The 16,778-nt window shown below is 40.4% G+C and overlaps 2 protein-coding genes and 1 long non-coding RNA gene across 3 annotated transcripts; all 3 read right to left on the bottom strand.

Moving 5' to 3' along the window:
• Positions 1–1,182: 1,182 nt before the first annotated feature.
• Positions 1,183–6,369, bottom strand: ctsz (cathepsin Z). Its single transcript, XM_085159191.1, has 6 exons — positions 6,092–6,369; positions 4,846–5,009; positions 4,521–4,700; positions 3,969–4,119; positions 2,148–2,310; positions 1,183–1,957 (listed from the first exon to the last, which is right to left on the bottom strand). The coding sequence occupies exons 1-6, from the start codon at positions 6,217–6,219 to the stop codon at positions 1,832–1,834; spliced, it is 912 nt and encodes a 303-aa protein (XP_085015317.1). The 5' UTR covers positions 6,220–6,369; the 3' UTR covers positions 1,183–1,831.
• Positions 6,370–7,056: 687 nt separating this feature from the next.
• Positions 7,057–11,904, bottom strand: LOC146518700 (cathepsin Z-like). Its single transcript, XM_085159192.1, has 6 exons — positions 11,595–11,904; positions 9,846–10,009; positions 9,521–9,700; positions 8,969–9,119; positions 8,024–8,186; positions 7,057–7,833 (listed from the first exon to the last, which is right to left on the bottom strand). Exons 1-6 carry the CDS (start codon positions 11,720–11,722, stop codon positions 7,708–7,710), a joined length of 912 nt encoding a protein of 303 aa, XP_085015318.1. The 5' UTR covers positions 11,723–11,904; the 3' UTR covers positions 7,057–7,707.
• Positions 11,905–13,104: 1,200 nt separating this feature from the next.
• On the bottom strand, positions 13,105–14,969 carry LOC146518701 (uncharacterized). Its single transcript, XR_014874047.1, has 2 exons — positions 14,724–14,969; positions 13,105–14,601 (listed from the first exon to the last, which is right to left on the bottom strand). It is a non-coding gene; the product is annotated as an uncharacterized LOC146518701 (long non-coding RNA).
• Between the last annotated feature and the right edge of the window lie 1,809 nt (positions 14,970–16,778).

Below are 16,778 nucleotides of genomic sequence, written 5' to 3' on the forward strand. Positions count from 1 at the left end.
CTTTCCGCACTCCTTACTGTCTTAAGAATTGTAAAAATGTCACTTCTGTAGTTATCTAAATATTTACCATTGGCTAACAATGACAAATGGTAGAGAAAGTGTTCCTTTAGGAGAAGCAGCACCTGTGTAGTCAGGTGTATTGAAACACCTGACTACACCAGCAGACAGGCAATCACCACTGAGAGAGGATCTGTATCTGTATTTGTTAAACTTTATCACTAAAGATGTGTGTTCACAAATGAACATAGATTCAAAGAGAAGCAGCATCTTCCCTGCTGTCATGTAAGAATGTTGCTCTTCAAATGGCTTGAAGGAAACTGCAACTTTCTGATAAAGGCCTTCACCGGGCTGTGCATTTCACCTGCACAGGCTCTTGATTTACAGTTGGTATGTAGTTCATTCTTTGCAGGTCTGTCACATTAATAGAAAATGCAAGAGCTGCTTTTCAGTCTGAATTTTCCACCCAGTTTAATTTCTGCTCTCAGGTCCTACACTCTAGCTTTACCCAGGCCGAGCCACCTGACAGTTTTTCCTTCCCACTGTCGCCACGTGCTTGCTCATAAGGAATCACCCGATTGTTGGGCTTTCTCTGTAAACGAGAAAGCCCAACAATCAGGTGATGGTATAAACGGCCGTGAGGCAACAGTCATTCGATACTATACAAATAAAATGGAACTGATTTGAATTAACTAATAGAAAACTTGTTTTTACCTTTATGTGCCTTTTCTCCTTTTGTGTATCTGCTGGTATGAAGACTGCTTATTTTGCAAAAAGCTTCTTTCAGTAAACTTCAGAAGCCTCTGAAATGTACTGGGCAAACTGCATCTTCCAAAGATCATCACTGTGTATTGGAGGAAATCATCGGGTAGCATAAATGTAGTTTGGTCAGCTAACGGGGCCAAAGGACATCACTAGATTCTGTTTCCTTCCTGAGATGCTCTGCCAGCATCTTCATTTGCAGCTTTCTTGAGTGTCTTTCTAACTTATGTCAAAAGCACGCTCTGCTGGGTGAGATCAGGTGATTGTATTGTTATGGAATAATAAGAGATCACCATGAAACTGACTGTCAGTTCATCTTCACCTGATTGACGTCAATTAATGACATCAGTATTAAAGTAAAGACAGTGGATGGTAAAACAGAAAAGCCTGAGAGGTTTCTATAAAACATTCTAACTCAAAGGCCAGATGAAGTGTTTATTGGTACAGTTTGAAAACAAATTGTCACAATGAAATATTTTGGGTACAAAGTGTTCATCATAAAACAAATGGCAAATTACAAGAATCTATATTTGACTCAAACTGCACACAAAGGCACACAAAGTATGTTTATTTCAGTTTTTGCATTCATCCCTGTGTAGTGCAACATTGTCAGTAGCAGTAACGCCACACACTGCAAACATTCGGCGTCAGAGCAGTGCAGCAGAAAGTGTGATAGTTGTGTTCTTTGGCTGAATCACTGTGAATTTACAAATTAAAACTAAAAGCTTTCCTATGCTGTCTCAATACTGTAGGTTACAAAAAACCCTCTTTATTTACTGTGATGACTGTTGCATGGCCTGAATTTTGCTGCAGCACAAAAACTTGTGTCATTCTTCTTTCTGATAAAACCCTTTAAAAGTTTAAATCTGTAAAACAGCCTGCACACCTCTCTGTGGTAATAAGACAGTTTGAATCGGCATAAACAGTTTGATATTCAGCTGGAAGACCCTGATAATGATTTAGGTTTAAAAAAAGAAAAACCTGAACTTATTCCCTTCTTAACATTAAAACACAAAAAGCTTTTCTTTGGAAGGCATCGGAGTGTCTGCCAACAATCTGACACTGGGCTCCTCTAGAGGTAGTCCTTGGGTACGATTGGGTCTCCGTACATGCAGTCCTCCTCTACTGCCAGGTTGTACTTACTGCCACTTCCTCCCTTGTAGGCACTGGTCACGATCCTGAGCCAGCCCTTTTCACCCTGAAGGCAAAAATAAAGAAGCCAAGACTTAAATAATAAAGTCATTCTTTTAAGAAATCAGATACAGGATTTCTTTCTCAAATTAAATAATATTCTTGTATTTGTGACCATGAAAATGCATTTGATTTGATAAAACCGGCTGTAAACAGCAACGAGAAGACATTTCATTAGCTATCTGGCATCGACTCACCCATGGCTCTCCCCAGGAGTTGCGTACGATCCAGTATTCGACATTGTCTTCCACTCCCCATCCTGCCACTGACACGATGTGGTTGATGTAGGCCTCCTCCTGGTACTCAGAGTAGAGACCTCCAGTGTACGCATCCAGCTTATCTGTGGCCATAATCCCGCAGCTAAAAAATAAAAATCATTAAACACCACAGGTTACTTCCTCTTTCTGCTTAAAAATTGCAGCAGTCACTGATGAGTTTAATGCTCTGCTGCACTGACAACATTTCAGCAGCAGATGATCGGATGCTGAAATGATGAAGCCTAGAGAAGCTACTTTAAACCACAGATCTTCTTGACTGCAGATAGAATTTAATAAACATTTATTTCCAAGACAGAAACATGATTCAAAGAAACTACAAAAGCTGCTCAACCCACCACCTTCTAAACAGAGTCAAAATGGGTCAGGGTTGTCAAACTGCCAGGGACAGGCAGATACACTTTACTGACATCACACTATAATAATTGTAGCTTATGTATGTACAGTATGTTCCCCATCACCTCCTAGACGAGCAGACCGACCTTCATGAAACTATATCTATATTTCGCATTCAACTATTTTATGTGATTCCCACAATCGTATATATTGGTACGTTTGCTAGTAATAAATAATACAAGGCCCACTCTTACAATCAAACCTTCAACAAAAACTCAACTAGCTGCCATCACACAATTCAGTAAGTGAAGCACAAATATATACTTTGCTCACAAAAATCCTTGTGTAAAAGCGAAACACTATGCCTTTCATTGGGTTTTTACACATTTCCAAAAATCTCAACATGACAACTCAATGACTGTGGGAAATGTCAAAAAAATTGGATGCTTATTAAAACCTAAGAACTACAAATACTCTCATCTGTCATTGCATCACTTTATAATCTGCAAATAACGAGGATTTGCCCTCTGAGCTTTAAGTTTGACATGTGCCTATAATGCCACAAATGACAATTCACTTTCACTGCAATCGAAGGCGGTATATAAAATGACACTTCTGTCCTACTGAAGCTCAACCCAGAGACAAACTGTTTCAGTATAATCTTTATGTAGCTCCAACAGCTTCACACCTCAGATTTCAACTAACAAAAACGAGACAAGAGGAAGTAGGAGTATTCTAGCTGCACCATATTTAGTACCCGATCACACTACAAACTCTCGTGGATCATGTGCTTATTGTCATCACATTCATATACTGTATTTTTAACAAAATGTGAGTACATTGTTTTGAGTGGAAACTGAGTTGATAATGGAACCAACCCTTCAAAGGGAGAAAGGTCACATGAGACATACTTTTGATTCTTTTAAAAATCTGCGGGTGGATCGATCCAAATATTAATTTGTATAGATACCGTTGTTAGTGTTGCTATCAGATCAATACTTGTGTGTTATGATCCATTCAGTATGTAGCCCACTTCATTGTTTTAAATATATATATTTTTGGGAATTGAAAAAATTATGCCTCAAACATGTACTTTTTGTGTTGACTGTAGCCTGTACCACATTTAAACAAATGAAAGTTGGCCCAGAGAACTAATTAATTATTAAATCAGTGATTTCATGTTTACAGAATTTGTATATCGATGACAAATTTTCTCATAAATCATGACACACTGCTCTCCCCTACATAAGTATGGAATGACAGGAAACGGTTTAGGGTGGAAATCAGGATTCTAACTAGTGTGCTGTGTTGGTTTGGGATATCTGCTTAATTATTAAGATTGAATTATCAAGTAAAACAAAGCAACCAGAATGGACTGTTTTATAAACGTATGAAAAAGCTGCAAACCTGATCGGCCCATTAGTGTAAATCTCTGCCATCATCTTCTCTCTCCCACTGACGGATCCGTAATCTCCCACCTTCCACAGAGTGTAGTTACTCACAATATTGCACACTCCAAAAGTGGTGCAGGTGCCACATTGGTTGAATTTATTGCAATCTTTGGAGAGAGAGAAACAGAACATACATGGCTCAGCCTCACAGGGACATGCAGCAGCCAGCCAGGGGAACATTTTGACCGACCATAAAAACACAAATGTATTGTCTTCTAAAAAATTCTGATGAAGTCCTTTAAATATATTTACTAATCTTAGTTGTTGCATATTTGAAAGAGTCTGTCTACTCTTGCACATGCGGTGAAATACAGTAAATCCTGTGCATTTTAGCCTACACTGTGTAAAAACCTTTTAACGTCAATAATCCTATTCGCCTAGGTTATCAGAACAGCATTCATCTGTCTTGCAGGAGTGTCCTGAGCCAAAACAGGGCCTCTTAGATTAGCACTGAGTAAACGGCATATGATCATCACTCTGGTCACTGTGTACACTTTGAAAGTCTTACTCTGGTCTTTAGCCTGGTAGTTATTACAGGTCTCATCTGGGATCCCGTGATTATTAGCATATTCCCAAACCCCGGTGTGGTCTCCTCCGTGGCACGAGCCGGCATCACCGCAGTCGATCACATTCTGGACAGACAGGTAGGCAGATGGCCACGCTCCTTTCCGCTTAATGTTGATTCGATCTGATTTAATGCAAATAAGAAATAAGTAGCAGCCATTACTTTCTGTTCATCAGTGTCCCTTCTATGGAAAGAAGAAGTGAAAGCACACCTGTGTCATAGTCTTGTGATGCACAATGTGACATAGCTAAGCTTTGCTGAGTCATACCTGCCATCGCACTGGTGCTGCCATGTGCCCAGCAGGACCCACAGTACTGGGGAATGTGCTGGTTGCGAGTAGTGCTGGCGTAGTTGGTGCCATTGATGTTCCTCCAGTCCCACGACTTCGGCAGATCAGAAATGTTCAAATACTCGTGAGGACGAGGTACGGTCCTGTGAACATACGTGTCATCGCACACAGTTACTGGATCAGTCTGATGTTTAAGTTTAATGTCCCCGCTACAACATATAAAGTCTGTTTGAAAATTTTCTTGCGCTTCTGTTTCAGTTCCTCTCTTTAAAAATTACTTTTAAAGTCTTGATACAAGATGCAAAAGAATTGTCCTTCTCACTAGTCTGATGTGCAAAACCTCACATTACAGCTGCAGTATCGAGAAGAATATACCGATATCGTGTGCTCTGTCAGTCCATACCATATAGATTACAAATATGTATTACACATATTACTGGTATTACACAAATGTAATAAATCCCTTGTTTTATTTGCTTTTTTTTTGTAAAAAAAAATAAATTACAAGGCAAGTCTGGCTCCTTGGAAGCAAAATATAAAGACACGAGGGGAAGTTTGAGAGTTTGCAAAGCACTGCAAATTCTTCTTTAACATACCGAATATCTATTTTTGCACTGGTTTCAGAAATATGGCACAAATCAGTTCAAGTTCAAACTAAATAGCGCTCAATTTTATTCTTTTTATTTCACATAGAAGCGCAGATTGCACATAAAGACGCCTAGTATTTAATATTTGTTCTGACGGAGATTTGGGAACGACACGTTGTTATTTCTGAACTCCTGGCTGTTTAGCAGACCTGTTTTTGAATCTAAATGAGTCTTTGGGGGCTGATGGTTGAGCTGCTGGGAACTTCCGCAAAAACGGATCCGCCAAATCCCGTGACCGACCGAGAAAACAGTTTTCTTTTCTTTTGTTACACATTACAAAAACAAAGCAAATAAAACATGATTTTGACTTTCAGTACATGTTTCAGTACATGATTTAAATAAGCCGTACATGTGTACGGCTTATTTAAATCTTTTATATTGAATTATTTATTCATATAAATCTATTAAAGAATAAATAACTTCTTAGTTAAGGTTATTTACAATAGCCAGTTTAGCTAACAGACGGCTGCCGCGAGCCTCGGTTAGTTACTTAGATACTTAAACCCGCTTCTCTTTATAGTTTAAACTACTTGCTATGCTTTATGTAAAAAAGCGATATAAGCCTTTGTTGAACTTACCGCAGTCCAAAGCCGCCTCTCTTCAGTGAGGGGACATAGCACGGCTCCTTCTGCTTAAAAAATACTCCGGCCGACACCTCGGACAGCACGGCCGAAAACAGCACAAGAACCGCGGCTTTGAGAGCCATCTCTGACACCGAGCAGTGCTTTAGTTACGGGACCAGGAGATACTCACTTCTAGAGTTTTAGTCCGCTGCATAAACAACCTGAGAATGAGTTGGGTGGGTGAACGCAGTAAAGATTAACCGGTGCCGATACTAGTCACATGACCCCAACTACGAAAGCCCACGTGCTTTACAAGGAAATCACAAGTCATGTTGTGGCATGTGTGAGAATGGTCTTAATGTGGCACTGTCTGTGCAGCTCAGTTTTAATAATGTTGTAATGACAGTGAAAAACTATCCTAAACTACAAGAGAGGAATTATTACGCAATGTGACAAGATAAGATGAAATTAAACATAAAAGATTCGTTCTTACAATTCTTAAGACAGTAAGGAGTGCAGAAAGGCTGTCAGTATACACAAAAGAATAAAAGAAAGGTAGAACTAAACAATATGTTTTAAAGAGGTAAATTTCAGAAGCCTCTGAAATGTACTGGGCAAACTGCATCTTCCAAAGATCATCACTGTGTATTAGAGGAAATCATCGGGTAGCATAAATGTAGTTTGGTCAGCTAACGGGGCCAAAGGACATCACTAGATTCTGTTTCCTTCCTGAGATGCTCTGCCAGCATCTTCATTTGCAGTTTTCTTGAGTGTCTTTCTAACTTATGTTAAAAGCACGCTCTGCTGGGTGAGATCAGGTGATTGTATTGTTATGGAATAATAAGAGATCGCCATGAAACTGACTGTCAGTTCATCTTCACCTGATTGACGTCAATTAATGACGTCAGTATTAAAGTAAAGACAGTGGATGGTAAAATAGAAAAGCCTGAGAGGTTTCTATAAAACATTCTAACTCAAAGGCCAGATGAAGTGTTTATTGGTACAGTTTGAAAACAAATTGTCACAATGAAATATTTTGGGTACAAAGTGTTCATCATAAAACAAATGGCAAATTACAAGAATCTATATTTGACTCAAACTGCACACAAAGGCACACAAAGTATGTTTATTTCAGTTTTTGCATTCATCCCTGTGTAGTGCAACATTGTCAGTAGCAGTAACGCCACACACTGCAAACATTCGGCGTCAGAGCAGTGCAGCAGAAAGTGTGATAGTTGTGTTCTTTGGCTGAATCACTGTGAATTTACAAATTAAAACTAAAAGCTTTCCTATGCTGTCTCAATACTGTAGGTTACAAAAAACCCTCTTTATTTACTGTGATGACTGTTGCATGGCCTGAATTTTGCTGCAGCACAAAAACTTGTGTCATTCTTCTTTCTGATAAAACCCTTTAAAAGTTTAAATCTGTAAAACAGCCTGCACACCTCTCTGTGGTAATAAGACAGTTTGAATCGGCATAAACAGTTTGATATTCAGCTGGAAGACCCTGATAATGATTTAGGTTTAAAAAAAGAAAAACCTGAACTTATTCCCTTCTTAACATTAAAACACAAAAAGCTTTTCTTTGGAAGGCATCGGAGTGTCTGCCGACAATCTGACACTGGGCTCCTCTAGAGGTAGTCCTTGGGTACAATTGGGTCTCCATACATGCAGTCCTCCTCTACTGCCAGGTTGTACTTACTGCCACTTCCTCCCTTGTAGGCACTGGTCACGATCGTGAGCCAGCCCTTTTCACCCTGAAGGCAAAAATAAAGAAGCCAAGACTTAAATAATAAAGTCATTCTTTTAAGAAATCAGATACAGGATTTCTTTCTCAAATTAAATAATATTCTTGTATTTGTGACCATGAAAATGCATTTGATTTGATAAAACCGGCTGTAAACAGCAACGAGAAGACATTTCATTAGCTATCTGGCATCGACTCACCCATGGCTCTCCCCAGGAGTTGCGTACGGTCCAGTATTCGACATCGTCTTCCACTCCCCATCCTGCCACTGACACGATGTGGTTGGTGTGGGCCTCCTCCTGATACTCAGAGTACAGACCTCCAGTGTACGCATCCAGCTTATCTGTGGCCATAATCCCGCAGCTAAAAAAATAAAAAGCAATAAACACCACAGGTTACTTCCTCTTTCTGCTTAAAAGTTGCAGCAGTCACTGATGAGTTTAATGCTCTGCTGCACTGACAACATTTCAGCAGCAGATGATCGGATGCTGAAATGATGAAGCCTAGAGAAGCTACTTTAAACCACAGATCTTCTTGACTGCAGATAGAATTTAATAAACATTTATTTCCAAGACAGAAACATGATTCAAAGAAACTACAAAAGCTGCTCAACCCACCACCTTCTAAACAGAGTCAAAATGAGTCATACTTTTGATTCTTTTAAAAATCTGCAGGTGGATCGATCCAAATATTAATTTGTATAGATACCGTTGTTAGTGTTGCTATCAGATCAATACTTGTGTGTTATGATCCATTCAGTATGTAGCCCACTTCATTGTTTTAAATATATATATTTTTGGGAATCGAAAAAATTATGCCTCAAACATGTACTTTTTGTGTTGACTGTAGCCTGTACCACATTTAAACAAATGAAAGTTGGCCCAGAGAACTAATTAATTATTAAATCAGTGATTTCATGTTTACAGAATTTGTATATCGATGACAAATTTTCTCATAAATCATGACACACTGCTCTCCCCTACATAAGTATGGAATGACAGGAAAAGGTTTAAGGTAGAAATCAGGATTCTAACTAGTGTGCTGTGTTGGTTTGGGATATCTGCTTTATTATTAAGATTGAATTATCAAGTAAAACAAAGCAACCAGAATGGACTGTTTTATAAACGTATGAAAAAGCTGCAAACCTGATCGGCCCATTAGTGTAAATCTCTGCCATCATCTTCTCTCTCCCACTGACAGATCCGTAATCTCCCACCTTCCACAGAGTGTAGTTACTCACAATATTGCACACTCCAAAAGTGGTGCAGGTGCCACATTGGTTGAATTTATTGCAATCTTTGGAGAGAGAGAAACAGAACATACATGGCTCAGCCTCACAGGGACATGCAGCAGCCAGCCAGGGGAACATTTTGACCGACCATAAAAACACAAATGTATTGTCTTCTAAAAAATTCTGATGAAGTCCTTTAAATATATTTACTAATCTTAGTTGTTGCATATTTGAAAGAGTCTGTCTACTCTTGCACATGCGGTGAAATACAGTAAATCCTGTGCATTTTAACCTACACTGTGTAAAAACCTTTTAACGTCAATAATCCTATTCGCCTAGGTTATCAGAACAGCATTCATCTGTCTTGCAGGAGTGTCCTGAGCCAAAACAGGGCCTCTTAGATTAGCACTGAGTAAACGGCATATGATCATCACTCTGGTCACTGTGTACACTTTGAAAGTCTTACTCTGGTCTTTAGCCTGGTAGTTATTACAGGTCTCATCTGGGATCCCGTGATTATTAGCATATTCCCAAACCCCGGTGTGGTGTCCTCCGTGGCACGAGCCGGCATCACCGCAGTCGATCACATTCTGGACAGACAGGTAGGCAGATGGCCACGCTCCTTTCCGCTTAATGTTGATTCGATCTGATTTAATGCAAATAAGAAATAAGTAGCAGCCATTACTTTCTGTACATCAGTGTCCCTTCTATGGAAAGAAGAAGTGAAAGCACACCTGTGTCATAGTCTTGTGATGCACAATGTGACATAGCTAAGCTTTGCTGAGTCATACCTGCCATCGCACTGGTGCTGCCATGTGCCCAGCAGGACCCACAGTACTGGGGAATGTGCTGGTTGCGAGTAGTGCTGGCGTAGTTGGTGCCATTGATGTTCCTCCAGTCCCACGACTTCGGCAGATCAGAAATGTTCAAATACTCGTGAGGACGAGGTACGGTCCTGTGAACATACGTGTCATCGCACACAGTTACTGGATCAGTCTGATGTTTAAGTTTAATGTCCCCGCTACAACATATAAAGTCTGTTTGAAAATTTTCTTGCGCTTCTGTTTCAGGTCCTCTCTTTAAAAATTACTTTTAAAGTCTTGATACAAGATGCAAAAGAATTGTCCTTCTCACTAGTCTGATGTGCAAAACCTCACATTACAGCTGCAGTATCGAGAAGAATATACCGATATCGTGTGCTCTGTCAGTCCATACCATATAGATTACACATATGTATTACACATATTACTGGTATTACACAAATGTAATACCAGTAACATACAAAATGAGTCTTGAGCCACCCCTCATTTCTTTAGATTTTGCTCAGAAAATGGGAAATCGGTGCAGTACTTTATTGAAATACAGTATATTAAGCAAAAACAGGGTTTGCACAGTTCTAACTTATCTTTTGGGTCTTGTGTCTCAGGTCTTTTTTTTTCGCTATTTCTTAAGGACATTGTTTATCTGCTGCAGAGAGGTTTTTTTTAAGCCCTGCAACATTTTCATTGTTCCTCTATTTTTCCAGTTTCCTTAATTTTTAAGGACACACTACACTACATGCTGTCATATGCCAACTTTCCAGCCAATAGCACAGCTTGTTGAAGAAAAAAATACTATTTTATATCTCTCAGTGTGTGTTTCATAGATTTAACAGAAGAAATTGGAACAAACAATTGTATTTATGTTAGGAAAAATGGTTCTTTATTTGTAGACACAACACTGGTTAATCCCTTGGTCAGGTCAGATACAATGACTAGACTAAAAAGGAGAGAAAAAACAGACAATGTCCAAAGAAAAACTGTGAAAGACCTCCTGAGAGCCTGAAGAACTACTTTAAAGATCACATTAAAAAATTACAAGGCAACTCTGGCTCCTTGGAAGCAAAATATAAAGACACGAGGGGAAGTTTGAGAGTTTGCAAAGCACTGCAAATTCTTCTTTAACATACCGAATATCTATTTTTGCACTGGTTTCAGAAATATGGCACAAATCAGTTCAAGTTCAAACTAAATAGCGCTCAATTTTATTCTTTTTATTTCACATAGAAGCGCAGATTGCACATAAAGACGCCTAGTATTTAATATTTGTTCTGACGGAGATTTGGGAACGACACGTTGTTATTTCTGAGCTCCTGGCTGTTTAGCAGACCTGTTTTTGAATCTAAATGAGTCTTTGGGGGCTGATGGTTGAGCTGCTGGGAACTTCCGCAAAAACGGATCCGCCAAATCCCGTGACCGACCGAGAAAACAGTTTTCTTTTCTTTTGTTACAAAAACAAAGCAAATAAAACATGATTTGGACTTCCAGTACATCTGTGTAAGGCTTATTTAAATCTTTTATATTGAATTATTTATTCATATACATCTATTAAAGAATAAATAACTTCTTAGTTAAGGTTATTTACAATAGCCAGTTTAGCTAACAGACGGCTGTCGCGAGCCTCGGTTAGTTACTTAGATACTTAAACCCGCTTCTCTTTATAGTTTAAACTACTTGTTATGCTTTATGTAAAAAAGCAACATAAGCCTTTGTTGAACTTACCGCAGTCCAAAGCCGCCTCTCTTCGGTGAGGGGACATAGCACGGCTCCTTCTGCTTAAAAAATACTCCGGCCGACACCTCGGACAGCATGGCCGAAAACAGCACAAGAACCGCGGCTTTGAGAGCCATCTCTGACACCGAGCAGTGCTTTAGTTACGGGACCAGGAGATACTCACTTCTAGAGTATCTATCCTAAACTGCAAGAGAGGAATTATTAAGCAATGTGACAAGATAAGATGAAATTAAACATAAAAGATTCGTTATGTGCTGCTGTTTTGTATGCACATTTCTAGTGTATTACTGTCAGTGAACACTTTATTAGGTACAACTTGGTTCCTGGTTGGTTGGAACTTTAGTTGTCATTTGAGTACAGTGGCCTCGCTGTCATGTTCAAGAAAATGTAATCCCCACACCATTACACCACCACCGCCCTGAACTGTTTTGGCAGGATGGATCTGAATGTCGCAAGAGAAATCAGATCATCATTTAAAAGTACATCTTTCACATCTTTTATGATCCAATTTTGGTGAGCCCATGTGATTTGCACCCTGTTTCCTGTTCTTAGCTGACAGGAATCACATCTGGTGTGGTCTTCTTCTTCTGCTTTAATGTTCCATGTGTTGTATTCAGAGATGCTCTTCTGCTTATCTTGATTATATTATAATGGGTTACTGCTACCTTCCTATCTGTTTGAAGCAGTCTAGGGATCCTCCTTTGATCTCTGACACCAACGAGACATTTTTGCTCAGAGAACAGCCGCCCCCTGGATCTTTTGTTCTTTGTTTATTCTTCTTGTGCAGGAAAATCCCAGTAGTTCAGTAGCTTCTGGAATAGGCCACCCAGCAACATCAACCATGCCACATTCAATCTCAATTAAATAACTTTCCTTCCTCTTTCTGATGCTCAGTTTGTCTGTTTGTCAGCTCATATGAGCTGTTCGCACTAAAGTAAAAAGCACCATCACTTCATGCGGATACCCTTTCGGTGCCAGCTGTGGTTGCAAGGCTGGAGCCGAACAAAAACACCCTGATAACGACTGTGTTTAGTCTGTAACTTCCCACTCCATGCAAGGCCACCTGGGTTGGCTGGAAGACTGTTTACTTAGCCTAGCAGGGCGAAGGACACTGTGTCAGCTGAACTCTGGACACGCACACACATACATATACACTGATATGCACACACTCATCCCCCCTCCCTTTCCAAACGCCTTCGATGCTTGTTCCCTCCTGGGAACACGGCGGGTCTGAGCCCGCTGGAATGGTAGCGCTGGGCAGTAGGGCTGCTGTGTTTGCTTCGGATTACTCCTCACCCCCCACCCAACCCTGTGGCTTGTCACATGTTCCATAATGCTGTGCTGTGGACATTTATGTGCTTTTTTGTGCAGAGGAGTTTTTTTGTTTCCTGTTCTCATGCTGTCCTCCCAGGAGCCCAGCATGAGTAGAGGTCTCTTTTTTTCCTCTTGTACTTGTCCCATTGTAGTGTATATTTCAGTGGGGTTTTTTTTTTCTGTAATGTAGCATCCCTGGCTGAATGATGGTCTCTTATACTGATGCTTCACAGAGGTTTTATTGGAAATGTTTTTATTGAAACATTCAGTGAAGACACCGTAAGAGCTAGGAGCAAAACAAAACCAGCAATATTAATACATTAATATTAATAACATCAAAGGAAACAAATTTCTCCTGCTCACATATAGCCTATACATCAAATTTACATCACTCAATTCATTATATCACCTCACTAACTTACAACTACACATAAAGGTCAAGGTTAACAACATAAACTCTATTAAACAACATTTTGATTCCATGTAACTTATTCCGTTAAAGGAAACATTAACAAACCTTGTGCCACTGTCAGCCAGGTACTAATTGGCAAAGAAAACATACATATTTTACACTTTAAGGCACACTATTTATCATATCCTAAAAGAAACGTTACTAACAGCCCTTTAACGGTTTTGTGCCAGTTTCCTGTTTCAAAATAAAAGCATGGGTTTCAAAATAAAACCGAAGTAACTTTCAAACAAACGTAAAAATATTTACCAAATGTAAAGGTCATTTACACTCCCACCAAATCATGAGTGTTTTAACAAAAGGGAGAACCATAACACAAATGATTTTTAAAAACAAATGACCTTAACCACAAGGCATTTTACATAACGAAAACAAAGAATTATCCATGCAAGAGCCTGCAGGTAATGTCTACAAGTCTTTATACAATAAAGGATACAGTCATTGTCTTAGACAGCCTCTAAAAGCAAGATCAGTTTCTGAATGGGCCGTTCAACAATAGATGGCTTGCCAGAACATTGACCCTCCCTTTTCATTTTCTGGTCTCCAAGACGAATCTTAACTTTCCTCACAAGCCCATCTTTATCAGCGACTGTTTCTTCAACTCTGGCTAATCTCCATTCGTTCCGTTGCAGATCATCCATCCTTTCGATGACTATGTCACCAACTTTCAGATTCCTTCTAGAAATATGCCAACGTTGTCTAGTGGCAATATTAGAGAGATACTCTCTTCTCCAGCGGTTCCAGAATTGCTCTGCTAGATACTGGATATGACGCCATCTCTTACGAGCATACATGTCTTCTCTAATGAACGTCCCAGGAGGTGGTAAGGCTCCAGTCGGTTTCATAGTGAGTAGGTGATTAGGAGTCAGCGGTTCTGGACCATTTGGATCATTCAGGTTATCCACAGTGAGTGGACGGCTGTTCACAATAGACATTGCTTCGTAAAACAATGTCCTTAAACAGGCATCATCTAATCTTCCAGGTGAGAGTGAAAGAGTGGACCGAAGTACATTTCTTACTGTTCTGATCTGTCTCTCCCAGACACCTCCAACATGGCTTGAATGGGGAGCATTCATAATGAAGTCGCACTGCCTCTCAGCCAAGAATGCAGTCAGACAATTGACATCCATCTGTTTCATCGCATTATACATTTCATTCTTAGCTCCAACAAAATTGCTTCCTTGGTCACATCTTATTTGTCGTACTGCTCCTCTTATGGAAACAAAACATCGGAGGCCATTAATGAAGGCATCTGCTGACATATCATTCACCATTTCAATGTGAATTGCTCTACAACAAAGGCATGTGAAAAGCAGACCATAACGTTTATTCACCTTACGCCCTTGCTTTGTAAAAAATGGCCCAAAGCAGTCCATTCCGCAATAAGTGAAAGGTGGAGATGGATCCACCCGCTCAGATGGTAGGTCTGCCATTCGCTGCTCCTCCACTGATTCCCTGAGTTTTCTGCATTTGACACACTGATGCACATAAGATGCAACAGCTCTGTTCATTCCTGGGATCCAGTATCCATTTGATCTAATCTCGTTGATGGTTATACCCCTTCCTTGGTGTTTAACCTGTTCATGATAAAAAGCTATTATCATCCTCGTTATGTGGTGGTCCTTTGGAATGATCATTGGATGTTTCTGAGAGGCAGGGAGAGATGCATTTTTCAGTCTTCCTCCCACCTTGAGGATTCCATCTTTGTCAAGAAAGGCATCCAATCGAAACAGTTTACTCTGGCGTGGAAGTTGTAAGCCATTACTAAGTAGCTGGATCTCATCTGGATACACTCGTCTCTGTAAATCTCTTATAATGATGCACTGTGCATCCTCTCGCTCCTGAACTGTGCTGTGACTTGTTGACTTGTCACTCTTGGCTCGGCGAAGAAGTCGCGCAACAGCTTGTTTGACCTTACTCCATGGAGAAAACTTTGACAAGCGGTCTGAAAGAGTCACTTGTTCTGCAGACTCCAAATTTAGTGCTTGAACCTTTTTAACTTCAGGGTCCCCAACTGGGATTTCTGGGATTACCTCTACCTCTGGTGATACCTCTTTCTCCCATAAGAACTTGGGTCCAGTAAACCAGTTCGATGTCAGAAGCTTGCTTGCACTAGAACCTCTCGATGCAAGGTCTGCAGGATTCTTGTCAGTAGAAACATATCGCCACTGCTGAGGAGTTGTACTGAGATGTATTTTCTGAATCCTATTTGATACAAATGTGTGGAAGCGACGTGCCTCGTTGTTAATGTACCCCAGTACAACCTTGGAGTCTGTCCAGAAGTATTCATCAATCCCTGAAATTCCCAGTTCTTCCTTTAGAGTATTGCTTGCTGCAACTGATACAACAGCAGCAGTAAGTTCTAACCTGGGGATGGTCACAGCTTTGATTGGAGCAACTCTGGACTTTGCCATAATCAGAGCACAATGAACAGTTCCATTTTCATTCACATGTCTCAAATATGAGCACTGGCCATAACCATACGTGCTTGCATCAGAGAAGTGATGTAACTCTCTCTTTGTGACCTTTCCAAAGTCAGCTGGTACATAGCATCGGGGTATGGTGATTTTATCCAAATTTGCCAGATCACTCTTCCAGGATCTCCAGACTGGTTGCAGTTTACTGATGAGTGGGTCATCCCAACCTGTACCATGCCTACACATTTCTTGAAGAACCCTTTTCCCAGTTAGCAGGAAAGGAGCAATAAGCCCAAGTGGGTCATAAAGAGAGGCAACAGTGGATAGTATACCACGTCTGGTTTCTGGTTGGTCCTTCAAACGGGCATGGAACCTGAAACTGTCTGACTCAATGTGCCAGTGGATTCCTAAGGCTCTTTCCAGCGATGAATCACTAAAGGCAAGATCAAGAGCCTTTACTTCAGTGGCACGCTCAGATGGTGCTATACTCTCAAGCACCTTCGCATTGTTACACACAAATTTGTGTAGTTGCAGACCACCCATAGCACAGAGCCTTTGGGCTTCTTTTGCAAGCTGAATAGCCTCATCTACATCTGCTATGCTTGTGACACCATCATCCACATAGAAGTCCCTCATAATGAATTGGGAGCCCAGAGGAAACAGGCTCTCGTTCTCCTTAGCGAGATGTTTCAACCCATAGTTGGCACATCCCGGTGAAGATGCAGCACCGAAAAGGTGAACTTTCATACGGAATTCCTGCGGCTCCACACTGAAGTTTCCATCCTTCCACCACAGGAAACGTAGGTAGTCTCTATCCGCTTCACGCACATGAAACTGATGAAACATCCTTTCGATGTCGCACATCAGAGCAACATGGTTCTGTCGAAATCTGATAAGAACACCAGTTAGAGTATTTGTCAAATCTGGGCCAGACAGGAGATGGTCATTTAGGCAAGTTCCCTTGTACTTAGC

The sequence above is a fragment of the Neolamprologus multifasciatus genome, chromosome 5 (genome assembly GCF_963576455.1).
Source record: "Neolamprologus multifasciatus chromosome 5, fNeoMul1.2, whole genome shotgun sequence".
NCBI classification, from domain to species: Eukaryota; Metazoa; Chordata; class Actinopteri; order Cichliformes; family Cichlidae; genus Neolamprologus; species Neolamprologus multifasciatus.

Excerpts from the sequence above, each read along its gene's own strand:
- ctsz (XM_085159191.1), bottom strand. The coding sequence starts at position 6,219 with ATGGCTCTCAAAGCCGCGGTTCTTGTGCTGTTTTCGGCCGTGCTGTCC. Across the intron at positions 5,010-6,091 it reads AGAGGCGGCTTTGGACTGCG|GACCGTACCTCGTCCTCACG; the intron begins GTAAGTTCAACA and ends GTATGTTCACAG. Across the intron at positions 4,701-4,845 it reads CAGCACCAGTGCGATGGCAG|ATCGAATCAACATTAAGCGG; the intron begins GTATGACTCAGC and ends GCATTAAATCAG.
- LOC146518700 (XM_085159192.1), bottom strand. The coding sequence starts at position 11,722 with ATGGCTCTCAAAGCCGCGGTTCTTGTGCTGTTTTCGGCCATGCTGTCC. Across the intron at positions 8,187-8,968 it reads TACACTAATGGGCCGATCAG|CTGCGGGATTATGGCCACAG; the intron begins GTTTGCAGCTTT and ends TTATTTTTTTAG. Across the intron at positions 7,834-8,023 it reads ACTCCTGGGGAGAGCCATGG|GGTGAAAAGGGCTGGCTCAC; the intron begins GTGAGTCGATGC and ends TTTTGCCTTCAG.